The sequence below is a fragment of the Bufo gargarizans genome, chromosome 2 (assembly GCF_014858855.1).
Source record: "Bufo gargarizans isolate SCDJY-AF-19 chromosome 2, ASM1485885v1, whole genome shotgun sequence".
Lineage (NCBI taxonomy): Eukaryota > Metazoa > Chordata > Amphibia > Anura > Bufonidae > Bufo > Bufo gargarizans.
Genome location: NC_058081.1, coordinates 526,336,022 through 526,348,838, shown reverse-complemented (window position 1 = coordinate 526,348,838; position 12,817 = coordinate 526,336,022). Strand labels below are relative to the sequence as shown.

At 45.5% G+C, this 12,817-nt stretch overlaps 1 protein-coding gene across 1 annotated transcript in view; it reads right to left on the bottom strand.

Annotated features, from left to right (window-relative positions):
* The window catches only part of LOC122928525 (glucose-fructose oxidoreductase domain-containing protein 1), an 87,406-nt gene extending 85,671 nt beyond the window's left edge, over nt 1-1,735 (bottom strand). The window contains exon 1 of the mRNA XM_044281451.1: nt 1,120-1,735. Within this exon, the coding sequence (XP_044137386.1) occupies nt 1,120-1,372 (253 nt within the window). The 5' untranslated portion in view covers nt 1,373-1,735. The remainder of the gene's footprint in view (nt 1-1,119) is intronic.
* Between the last annotated feature and the right edge of the window lie 11,082 nt (nt 1,736-12,817).

Sequence of the window (12,817 nt, the reverse complement as noted above, 5' to 3'; positions counted from 1 at the left end):
GTGCTGTCCGCATTTTTGCCGACCCATTGAAATGAATAGGTCCGCATCTTATCCGCAAAAAAACAAAACGGACACGGAAACAAACAACGTTTGCGTGCATGTAGCCTTAAACAGCAATAACTCTTTGTGTAAATTGCTCTAAACACTTTTTGAAATACTTTCACGCTTGCGGCAGAGGATTCCGGCAGGCAGTCTGGACGCAAACAGATGCATTTGTGAGACAGATCCGGATGCGGATCCGTCTCACAAATGCATTGTAATACCGGATCCGTCTTTCCGGTTGTCATCTGGAAAAACGGATACGGTAGTTATTTTTCCACAGATTTAATGGTCTGAGCATGCGCGGACGGAAAGAACGGATCCGTTTTGCATTTCAATTAAAATTAATGCCGGATCCGGCATTCCGGCAAGTGTTCAGGATTTTTGGCCGGAGAGAAAACTGCAGCATGCTGTGGTATTTTCTCCGGCCAAAAACCGTACAGTGACTGAACTGATGCATCCTAAACGGAATGCTCTCCATTCACAAGGCATTAGGATAAAACTGATCAGTTCTTTTTCGGTATTGAGCCCCTAGGACGGAACTCAATGCCGGAAAACAAAAACGCTAGTGTGAAAGTACCCTAAGTCGTCTTTAACGAATGTGCACACACAATGTAATCTGCGGCAGAAAACTCCACCACAAATCGGCAGAAAAGTCTGCACCAGTTATATACATATTTTCTGTGGATTTCACCTGATCACAGGTAAGTGACTAAAAGTAGTGGAGTATGCGGTCATCCATGTCTCCAGAGCTGGTATAAACTACAGCCCAATACAATATAAACACTACACACAAGGCACAATTATCATGTCATGTGACAAGTGCCAGTAACTATAAGGGGCGCCTTCACACGCCGCAGAAAATTGAACGGATTTTCAGTGGCAGAATTTTCTGCAACAAAATCTGCAGTGTGTGAAGGCGTCCTAAACTACCCTGCAAAAACCCCCATTGGCAGGACTAATACTCAGTTGGTTCACGCCCTTACAATAAACCCAACCATGATGCCAGTCTTCCAGCAATAAGGCCTGCACTGTGGTATCAGGTGCAGGGGTGCCAGCCGCTGTGGGCACAGGACTCACCTAGGGTTTTGACGGCGATCTGCTTGGTGAGAGGAGGGGGCAGGTTGATGCACACCAGGTCCACATCTTGGTGCAGCAGGACGTCGTCGATGCGGTTGGTATAGAAGGGGACACTCATCTCCTTGGCCAGCTCCTCAGCCTCCTCCTGCGTCCTGCCCCATAGAGCCTTCACGGAGAAGCCCTCGTCTTTCAGCAAAGGGATGATGACCCTGGAGGTGAGGCTGGTGCCAAACACCCCGACCCCGGGCAGCATGGCTGCTAATGCAGAGCCGATCTCCTCCAGCAGAGCACAATGGAGGCACCAGCCAGGGCAGAGTCACACACAGGGATCAGTGATGCCTACTGCATGCCCCCTCACCTCTCAGGCTGGAGGGGCCAGGCTCTTTCCTCCATGTCCACCTCATGCCAGGATCTTGCAGACACCCTGCCTCCCTCGCTTCTTCTCATCAAAGCACAATGCTATCCCGGGGGAAAGAGGCAAAATGGCCGGAGCGGGCAGAGAACGGTGTGAGGGCAGTGCCAGCCGGGGAACCAGGCGATCCTGGGCTGGTGCCGATCCTAGTCGCCCTCTGCCATGATCGCAGGCTTCCCCCTACAGTGCTGCTGTGATAGAGGGAGTGGGAGGAGAGAGCTGCTGTCACCTAACGTGTGTTTTCCTGCAACGCCCTCTCCCCGGCCTCGCCCGCCATTGGCTATTGCTAAGGTGACGTGTTAACCCTTTCAGCGGGACCTGCTTGATGCAGGAATTCTGAATTGGTCCAAGATGCTGCCTGGTAGTGCCCGTGTGTGCCAGCCATCCTTGTACACAAGTAACCATGGGACCCCAAACTCCACTAGGACTATAGTGATGTCACAGTACAAGGATACTGTACCCAGTGATGTCACAGTACAAGGATACTGTACCCAGTGATGTCACAGTACACGGATACTGTACCCAGTGATGTTACAGTGGTGGGATGAAGGGGACAGTGATGCCATAGTACAGGGATAATGCACACAGTGATGTCACAGTACAGGGATAATGCACACCGTGATGTCACAGTACAGGGATAATGCACACAGTGATGTCACAGTACATGGATAATGCACACAGTGATGTCACAGTGCAAGGATAATGCACACAGTGATGTCACAGTGCAGGGATAATGCACACAAGGATGTCGCAGTACAGATATAATGCACACAGTGATGTCACAGTACAGGGATAATGCACACAGTGATGTCACAGTACAGGGATAATGCACACAGTGATGTCACAGTGCAAGGATAATGCACACAGTGATGTCACAGTGCAGGGATAATGCACACAAGGATGTCGCAGTACAGGTATAATGCACACAGTGATGTCAGTACAGGGATAATGCACACAGTGATGTCAGTACAGGGATAATGCACACAGTGATGTCACAGTACAGGGATAATGCACACAGTGATGTCACAGTACAGGGATAATGCACACAAGGATGTCGCAGTACAGGGATAATGCACACAGTGATGTCACAGTACAGGGATAATGCACACAGTAATGTCACAGTACAGGGATAATGCACACAGTAATGTCACAGTGCAGAGGTAAGGCACGCAAGGATGTCGCAGTGCAGGGATAATGCATGCAGTAATGTTATCATACAGGGATAATGCACACAGTGATGTCACAGTACAGAGATAATACCCAGAGTTATCTCAGTTCAGAGATAATGCACACAGTGATGTCACAGTACAGAGATAATACCCAGAGTTATCTCAGTTCAGAGATAATGCACACAGTGATGTCACAGAACTGGGATAATGCATGCAGTGAAGTCACAGTATCGGAGCAATGCACACAGTGATGTCACAGTAAAATGATAATGCACACAATGATGTCACACTACATGGCTAATGCAAAAAGTAATGATAAATTCAGCAGGGGTAACCGTGGGGCTCCAGCGTAAAACTACCCCACACCCCCTTCCATCGTCCATAGGCATTACTACCTGCACTTTTTGGTGGGACGTCTTTATGTTTTGGGTCCCATAGTAGGTGCTATATCTGCTATCCAGGTAGTTATCCCCCTGCTCGTATGGTATCAGTATGGCATCTTATCTACATTACAATAATGGCCTCTACAAAGAGATGGGTGTGGCGGCAAACAAATGCTGAAGAGGGTAAACACCGACTGCCCACACCCACCTCCCCCCAACTGGGAGAGACAAAAGTCCACATATCAGTTATCTGGTCAGTTATTTCCATCAGTTTTAGGCCTCATGCACACGGCCGTTCCGTGCATTGGGGACCGCAATTGCAACATCCGTGCAGCGGGCCGGACCCATTCAACTTGAATGGGTCCGTGGTATGTCATATTTTTTTGCCCGGCGGAACCATGGAAAGAAACACCACGGAAGCCCAACAGTCGTGTGCATTAGGCCGTTGTGAGTGGAGGCTACTCAGAGATCAGGTATAAGGGAAAGATCCGCTCCTGTTCTGGGGTTTTGACCCGCACCTGGTTTTGGCTCACAATAACTGATGGAAATAACTGATGGAAATAACTGAGGTGTGAACTGGGCCTTACATGGTGTGTGAATAGCCACAATCCCCACATTGCAGATAGCAGCCATTGTGCGGTTCAAGGGCAGAAGAAAAAGATCCCACATTTTATTTGCCGGTATTCCCTCCATTGCAGGGAAATAAAATGACCAGCACTGGGCCCTGACCTCATTCTCCCCCTCCTATGGACCAGGAGGACTGGGACCCCAGTAGATATCTAGCATGAAGGGACTACAATGGCGCTAAACCATCAGTAACTGTAATCCAGACACATTCACTTTAGAGCGTCAGTGCCTCCCATGCATTATACTTTACAGGGGTTGTCCATAGCGGTAACAGTTTCCTAGGAGGCAGAATGGCCATTACCCAACGCTACATGCAGGAGATACCTGGTCAGCTTCCTGCACGACAACCCCTTTAAATGATTTCTGTGGCTTATAGCCTCACCATCTATCAAGCAGCACCATTTCTTGACTGTAGGGGGCAGCGTTTGGCAGATATGGACTCTTCCCCTGCACTTTCCACACCTCCAGGACACACCTGTAATAGAGAAGGCAAAGAGCGTCATGGGGGCAGTGTAATGCTAGCTATGTAATGGGCACTCGTCACTTGGTGTCCAGGCGGCGGGACCACCTGCAGTACCCATACTGTAGGGAGGGGTTGTCAGATTCAGTCTGTGATAACGCTGTGTGTATTCTGTAATATAGACTATGAGCAGGGGCGGAGCTATAGGGGAAGCTGCTGTTTTGGGGCCCGCACTCAGAAGGGGCCCACCCAGGGGGAGAACTAAAAGATACTATACAATGACCTTATATACAGTGACACTGTAAGAAATGGATGGAGCAGCCTCGCCTGAGAGAGCAATCTTAAAGGGGTTATCCAACCCCCATAATGCCCAGGCCCCTCAGATAGGTTATACTTACCCCGCTCCTCGGCACACGCATCGCTTCTGATCTCCGCATGGCCACCACTGCATCTCCCCATCGTGCAGATCAAAACACCCGGCAATGGGGGAGAAGCCAAATAGCAGCCTCCCTAGCATCGCGGAGATGCAGCGGCGGCCCGTGCGGGGATCCAGAGTGACACGGGTGCCGGGAAGCGGGGTAAGTATAACCTATCTGAGGGGCCTAAGCATTTGGGGGGTCATTATAGGGGTTGGAAAACCCCTTTAACCCTTAGGCTACTGGAGGTTTTTGCATTTTCACTTTTCTTCCCTATTTTCCTTGAGCCACAACCTTTTTATATTTCTGGTCACATAGCTGCATGAGGGCTTATTTTTTGCATTATTTTTGCATATTTTTTTTGCATTAATTATGGCATAAAATGTAGTGGGAAGCAGTAAACAAAATCCAAATGGGGTGGAATTGGAAAAAAAAACGCAATTCCTCCACCATTTTACGGGTTCGTTTAAGGCTAAACTGACCCATGCCCTTTATTCTCTGGGTCAGTACGATTACAACGATACCCCATATGTGTCGGTTTCTTATGTCCAAATAGTGTAAAAATAAATGTAAACTTTGAGAATTTTTTTTAATTTTTTTTTACATCACCATATTCTAACCCCCATAACTTTTTTATACTTTTGTCTACTGAGCTGTTTAGGGGCTCATTTTTTGCAGAACAATCTGTAGTTTTTATTGATACCATTTTGGAATGTGCGTGACTTTTTGATCATATTTGATTACATTTTTTGGGGTAAGAGAAGCAATGAAAAAATGGCAAATTGGCCATTTTGACCCCTTTTTCCGTTACACCATTCCCATATTGGAATTTTTTAAAAATATTTTAATAGTATGGGCGTTTTCGGTCGCGATGATACCCATGATTTTTATATTTATTGGTATTTAGGTATTTATTTTTTAATTATACGGAAAAAAATATGTAAAAAAATATATTTTTTAACATTTTTTTATCTCGCTTGATCACGGCGTCTAAAGCCTTTAATTACCGCAATCTGCATTATTGACGGTCACGGTAATTAGCAGCAGAGATCTGCCGGGCATGGCGCCCGCTGCACTTGCGAGTGGGTGCCATGTTTACACATCGCTCCACCGCCGTAGTGGGGGCTGTATGGGAGGAGGGTGTTGAAAAGAAGTTTTTTTTTTTTTGGGGGGGGGCCCGTTCAAAAATATGCTGTGGGGCCCAATCAGTTCTAGTTACACCACTGACTTACGCTCTCACAAGCGGCCCCGAACGGATCCATCCAGCCCCAATGCATTCTGAGTGGATGCGGATCCGCTTAGACTGCATCAGTCTGGCACCGTTTGTCCTCCGCTCCGCTCAGCAGGCGGACACCTGAACGCAGCTTGCAGCGTTTTCATGTCCGCCTGGCCGTGCGGAGCCAAACGGATCCGTCCAGACTTACAATGTAAGTCAATGGGGACGGATCCGTTTGACATTGACACAATATGGTGCAATTTCAAACGGATCCGCCCCCCATTGACTTTCAATGCAAAGTCAGGACGGATCCGTCTGACTAACTTTCTAGACGTAGATTTTTTTCAGAAATATAATGCAGACGGATCCATTCCTAACGGATCCCATCGTTTGCATTATAGAAGCGGATCCGTCTGTGCAGACACCAGACGGATCCGCTCCGAACGCAAGTGTGAAAGTAGCCTAAGAGGTCCCCACATCGTGGTTCAGAATAAGATCTTTGCTCAATCAGTGGCAACTTTTGTTTGCGGATTGACACGTTGTATATGTTTAACATTTTCTTATTTTTACTTATTTTGCCCACTTATATAGCACTGACATATCCCCCAGCGCTTTACAGATATTAGCATCACGCTGTCCCCAATGGGGCTCACAATATAAAAGTTATGTACACCTTTGGGGGAAGTTTTTTGTGATTGAATTTTACTCATTTTGGGCTAAAAAACTTTTTTTTCAATTGTTCTTTATAAAAAAATATTGAGCGGTTCTGTTACAAAGGATTAACTGTCTAAGGCCTCATGCACACGACCGTTGTTGTGTTCCGTTCCGCAAAATGGGGTTCCGTTGTTCCGTGATCCATTTTCTGTTTTTGTTTCCGTGTGTCTTCCTCTATTTTTGGAGGATCACCAGACATGAAGAAAAGTAAAAAAAAGTCTAAGTCAAGTTTGCCATGCAAATGATAGGAAAAAAACAGACGCGCAGACGCGGATGACAATATTGTGTGCCTCCGCTTTTTTTCACAGACCCATTGACTTGAATGGGTCCGCGAACCGTTTTCCGTGAAGAAAATAGGAAAGGTTATATTTTTTTGAGGGACTGGAACCACGGATCACAGACACGGATAACAAACGGTGCATTAGCTACGTTTTCAACGGCCCCATTGAAAGTCAATGGGTCCGCAGAAAATCACGAAAAACGGAACAACGGACACGGAATGAAACAACGGTCATGTGCATGAGGCCTTACTATGTGAATGTACTTTTACTTTGTGCCGGTCATCTAATAAACCTTATCTCTAAATTACTAAAAGGTCATAAACACTTATTTAAGCCACATTCTTATCAGTTAGCTAGAACTGAGCTATAATGAATGTTTATAATGCCAGAGAGCAGAGATAAGGAGCCTGTCAGCTGACCTGCCTGACAGAACAGAGTGAAAATTCAGTTCCTGATACTAGATAAACTCAAGGCTGCACAAAGACAGTGGTTCAAAATTTTTAATAAGGACCAATTGAAAAATATATTTTTAGCTCAAAATGAGTAAAATGATGTGTGAAAGACAGCCAAGCCCCGTTCCGGACAGCAAAGACACGGAGCAGTAACATGATTGATAACGCTCCGTGCCTCTCTGAGATCTTTTTACTACAAAATGACAGGGAGATAAAGTTGTCACCGTGATTTTGTAGTAAAAAGATCACAGAGAGGCACAGAGCATTATCAATCATGTTAATCCTCTGTGTCTCTGCTGTCCAGTGTGGGGCTTGGCATTCTTTGACGCAGCGGATGACACGCACAGCATAGCCTCACCATCTATCAAGCAGCACCATTTCTTGACTGTAGGGGGCAGCGTTTGGCAGATATGGACTCTTCCCCTGCACTTTCCACACCTCCAGGACACACCTGTAATAGAGAAGGCAAAGAGCGTCATGGGGGCAGTGTAATGCTAGCTATGTAATGGGCACTCGTCACTTGGTGTCCAGGCGGCGGGACCACCTGCAGTACCCATACTGTAGGGAGGGGTTGTCAGATTCAGTCTGTGATAACGCTGTGTGTATTCTGTAATATAGACTATGAGCAGGGGCGGAGCTATAGGGGAAGCTGCTGTTTTGGGGCCCGCACTCAGAAGGGGCCCACCCAGGGGGAGAACTAAAAGATACTATACAATGACCTTATATACAGTGACACTGTAAGAAATGGATGGAGCAGCCTCGCCTGAGAGAGCAATCTTAAAGGGGTTATCCAACCCCCATAATGCCCAGGCCCCTCAGATAGGTTATACTTACCCCGCTCCTCGGCACACGCATCGCTTCTGATCTCCGCATGGCCACCACTGCATCTCCCCATCGTGCAGATCAAAACACCCGGCAATGGGGGAGAAGCCAAATAGCAGCCTCCCTAGCATCGCGGAGATGCAGCGGCGGCCCGTGCGGGGATCCAGAGTGACACGGGTGCCGGGAAGCGGGGTAAGTATAACCTATCTGAGGGGCCTAAGCATTTGGGGGGTCATTATAGGGGTTGGAAAACCCCTTTAACCCTTAGGCTACTGGAGGTTTTTGCATTTTCACTTTTCTTCCCTATTTTCCTTGAGCCACAACCTTTTTATATTTCTGGTCACATAGCTGCATGAGGGCTTATTTTTTGCATTATTTTTGCATATTTTTTTTGCATTAATTATGGCATAAAATGTAGTGGGAAGCAGTAAACAAAATCCAAATGGGGTGGAATTGGAAAAAAAACGCAATTCCTCCACCATTTTACGGGTTCGTTTAAGGCTAAACTGACCCATGCCCTTTATTCTCTGGGTCAGTACGATTACAACGATACCCCATATGTGTCGGTTTCTTATGTCCAAATAGTGTAAAAATAAATGTAAACTTTGAGAATTTTTTTTAATTTTTTTTTACATCACCATATTCTAACCCCCATAACTTTTTTATACTTTTGTCTACTGAGCTGTTTAGGGGCTCATTTTTTGCAGAACAATCTGTAGTTTTTATTGATACCATTTTGGAATGTGCGTGACTTTTTGATCATATTTGATTACATTTTTTGGGGTAAGAGAAGCAATGAAAAAATGGCAAATTGGCCATTTTGACCCCTTTTTCCGTTACACCATTCCCATATTGGAATTTTTTAAAAATATTTTAATAGTATGGGCGTTTTCGGTCGCGATGATACCCATGATTTTTATATTTATTGGTATTTAGGTATTTATTTTTTAATTATACGGAAAAAAATATGTAAAAAAATATATTTTTTAACATTTTTTTATCTCGCTTGATCACGGCGTCTAAAGCCTTTAATTACCGCAATCTGCATTATTGACGGTCACGGTAATTAGCAGCAGAGATCTGCCGGGCATGGCGCCCGCTGCACTTGCGAGTGGGTGCCATGTTTACACATCGCTCCACCGCCGTAGTGGGGGCTGTATGGGAGGAGGGTGTTGAAAAGAAGTTTTTTTTTTTTTGGGGGGGGGCCCGTTCAAAAATATGCTGTGGGGCCCAATCAGTTCTAGTTACACCACTGACTTACGCTCTCACAAGCGGCCCCGAACGGATCCATCCAGCCCCAATGCATTCTGAGTGGATGCGGATCCGCTTAGACTGCATCAGTCTGGCACCGTTTGTCCTCCGCTCCGCTCAGCAGGCGGACACCTGAACGCAGCTTGCAGCGTTTTCATGTCCGCCTGGCCGTGCGGAGCCAAACGGATCCGTCCAGACTTACAATGTAAGTCAATGGGGACGGATCCGTTTGACATTGACACAATATGGTGCAATTTCAAACGGATCCGCCCCCCATTGACTTTCAATGCAAAGTCAGGACGGATCCGTCTGACTAACTTTCTAGACGTAGATTTTTTTCAGAAATATAATGCAGACGGATCCATTCCTAACGGATCCCATCGTTTGCATTATAGAAGCGGATCCGTCTGTGCAGACACCAGACGGATCCGCTCCGAACGCAAGTGTGAAAGTAGCCTAAGAGGTCCCCACATCGTGGTTCAGAATAAGATCTTTGCTCAATCAGTGGCAACTTTTGTTTGCGGATTGACACGTTGTATATGTTTAACATTTTCTTATTTTTACTTATTTTGCCCACTTATATAGCACTGACATATCCCCCAGCGCTTTACAGATATTAGCATCACGCTGTCCCCAATGGGGCTCACAATATAAAAGTTATGTACACCTTTGGGGGAAGTTTTTTGTGATTGAATTTTACTCATTTTGGGCTAAAAAACTTTTTTTTCAATTGTTCTTTATAAAAAAATATTGAGCGGTTCTGTTACAAAGGATTAACTGTCTAAGGCCTCATGCACACGACCGTTGTTGTGTTCCGTTCCGCAAAATGGGGTTCCGTTGTTCCGTGATCCATTTTCTGTTTTTGTTTCCGTGTGTCTTCCTCTATTTTTGGAGGATCACCAGACATGAAGAAAAGTAAAAAAAAGTCTAAGTCAAGTTTGCCATGCAAATGATAGGAAAAAAACAGACGCGCAGACGCGGATGACAATATTGTGTGCCTCCGCTTTTTTTCACAGACCCATTGACTTGAATGGGTCCGCGAACCGTTTTCCGTGAAGAAAATAGGAAAGGTTATATTTTTTTGAGGGACTGGAACCACGGATCACAGACACGGATAACAAACGGTGCATTAGCTACGTTTTCAACGGCCCCATTGAAAGTCAATGGGTCCGCAGAAAATCACGAAAAACGGAACAACGGACACGGAATGAAACAACGGTCATGTGCATGAGGCCTTACTATGTGAATGTACTTTTACTTTGTGCCGGTCATCTAATAAACCTTATCTCTAAATTACTAAAAGGTCATAAACACTTATTTAAGCCACATTCTTATCAGTTAGCTAGAACTGAGCTATAATGAATGTTTATAATGCCAGAGAGCAGAGATAAGGAGCCTGTCAGCTGACCTGCCTGACAGAACAGAGTGAAAATTCAGTTCCTGATACTAGATAAACTCAAGGCTGCACAAAGACAGTGGTTCAAAATTTTTAATAAGGACCAATTGAAAAATATATTTTTAGCTCAAAATGAGTAAAATGATGTGTGAAAGACAGCCAAGCCCCGTTCCGGACAGCAAAGACACGGAGCAGTAACATGATTGATAACGCTCCGTGCCTCTCTGAGATCTTTTTACTACAAAATGACAGGGAGATAAAGTTGTCACCGTGATTTTGTAGTAAAAAGATCACAGAGAGGCACAGAGCATTATCAATCATGTTAATCCTCTGTGTCTCTGCTGTCCAGTGTGGGGCTTGGCATTCTTTGACGCAGCGGATGACACGCACAGCATAGGCTCGTGTGAAACAGCCCTAAAGGATAGGTCATCAATATCAGATCTTTGAGGGTCCAACTCCTGGCAACCTCTGTAGCCTCTTCCTAGGCCAGTGACAACATGTTCACCAGTCAAATGGACTAGGTGCAGGTCAGTTTCATTGAAGTGAGTGGGCCTTGGCTGCAATACTAAACACAGCCACTATACAATGTATGGAGCTGTGCTTGGTAACCTGTAAGTAGGCCGCAGCAAGAACGCCACAGACTCTTCAAACAGCTGATCGGTGGCGATGCAGGGAGTCAGACCCCCACCATTCAGATATGAATGACCAACAGTATTGCACTCCTGGAAAAACCCTTTTAAAGGGCATCTGTCAGTATCTTCGGATACTTCGGATGTTTCATCTGAAGTTGATTCGCTCATCCCTAGAGACCACCACCAATCATGAGAATGGGGGTTTCTGTATTCCCCAGGGACTGCCGCTCCTTTAATCTCTATTGGCCTACCAAGGAGAAGCTGCTTGGCTATCTCCATCAGTCCCCTAGAGATGAATGGCGCGGCAGCATGCTTGTGTTTCAGTCACTTCTGGATCTGGTTGCTGCTGATTTTCTTACAGCTCGGAGATGTGCAAACATGGTTCCCATGCAGTTCATGTAAGATATGTATGTATATACCGTATGTGCATGCATGTACTTTATACCTGTACTAGAGGATCCTCCAAAGGGCTCAGGTCCTGGCACTATGGGCCATTGATTGCAGCAAAACACAAGCCAATCCCCTGCCGCTATGGTTCGTCATTTTTAACATGGTGTCAGGAGGCATGCAGCTGTAGGTTTAGCCCCTCAATATACTTTTCTCTAGTACCCCGGCCTGATACGGTGTATGTGTATTTCTATGTGGGATGTGTATTTTATTATATTTACATGTGTATGGTATATACAGGGAATAAACGTGAAATGTCATGCAGCAGGAACTGGAAGACCGAGGGCTTGTGTTATGATCAAACCACTCACTGGAGCTCTGATTCCTGGAGGATTTTTAAACTTTCTAGGGGAGATTTATCAAACTTGTCAAAAGTAGAACTGGCTTAGTTGCCCAGAGCAACCAATTAGATTTTACCTTTCATTTTCCAAAGGAGCTCTGAAAAATGAAAAGTGGAATCCGATTGGTTGCTATGGGCAACTAGACCAGCATTCCTTTACACCAGTTTTGATAAATCCCACTCTCTAAACCAGGCATCCTCAAACTGCGGCCCTCCAGCTGTTGCAAAACTACAACTCCCAGCATGCCCGAACAGCCTACAGGTATCAGCCTACAGCAGGGAATTGTGGGAGTTGTAGTTTTACAACAGCTGGAGGGCCGCAGTTTGAGGATGCCTGCTCTAAACCCTACTTGACAGTCTATATAGCGTCACAGGTTGACCCACTATAATTAAACACTGAAGGATTCAGATTGACACCTGGTGGTCATTAGTGGAACTGCTCTTATTATTTACACGCAAACCGTCCAGGACGCATATATATTTGTGGGTCACGCTGACGCATTCCAAGCTCTGAATAGAATAAAATCATAAAATAGTCTGATTTATAACTGCTAAGTGTTCATAATCTAAGAAAACGAAACACCTCCTAGATTATAGAGGTTCCTGAATCACTTTAGAGCCAGTGTTAGTTCGGAATGATATCAATAAAGTTATTACATTAAAAAAACAACAGTGACGAG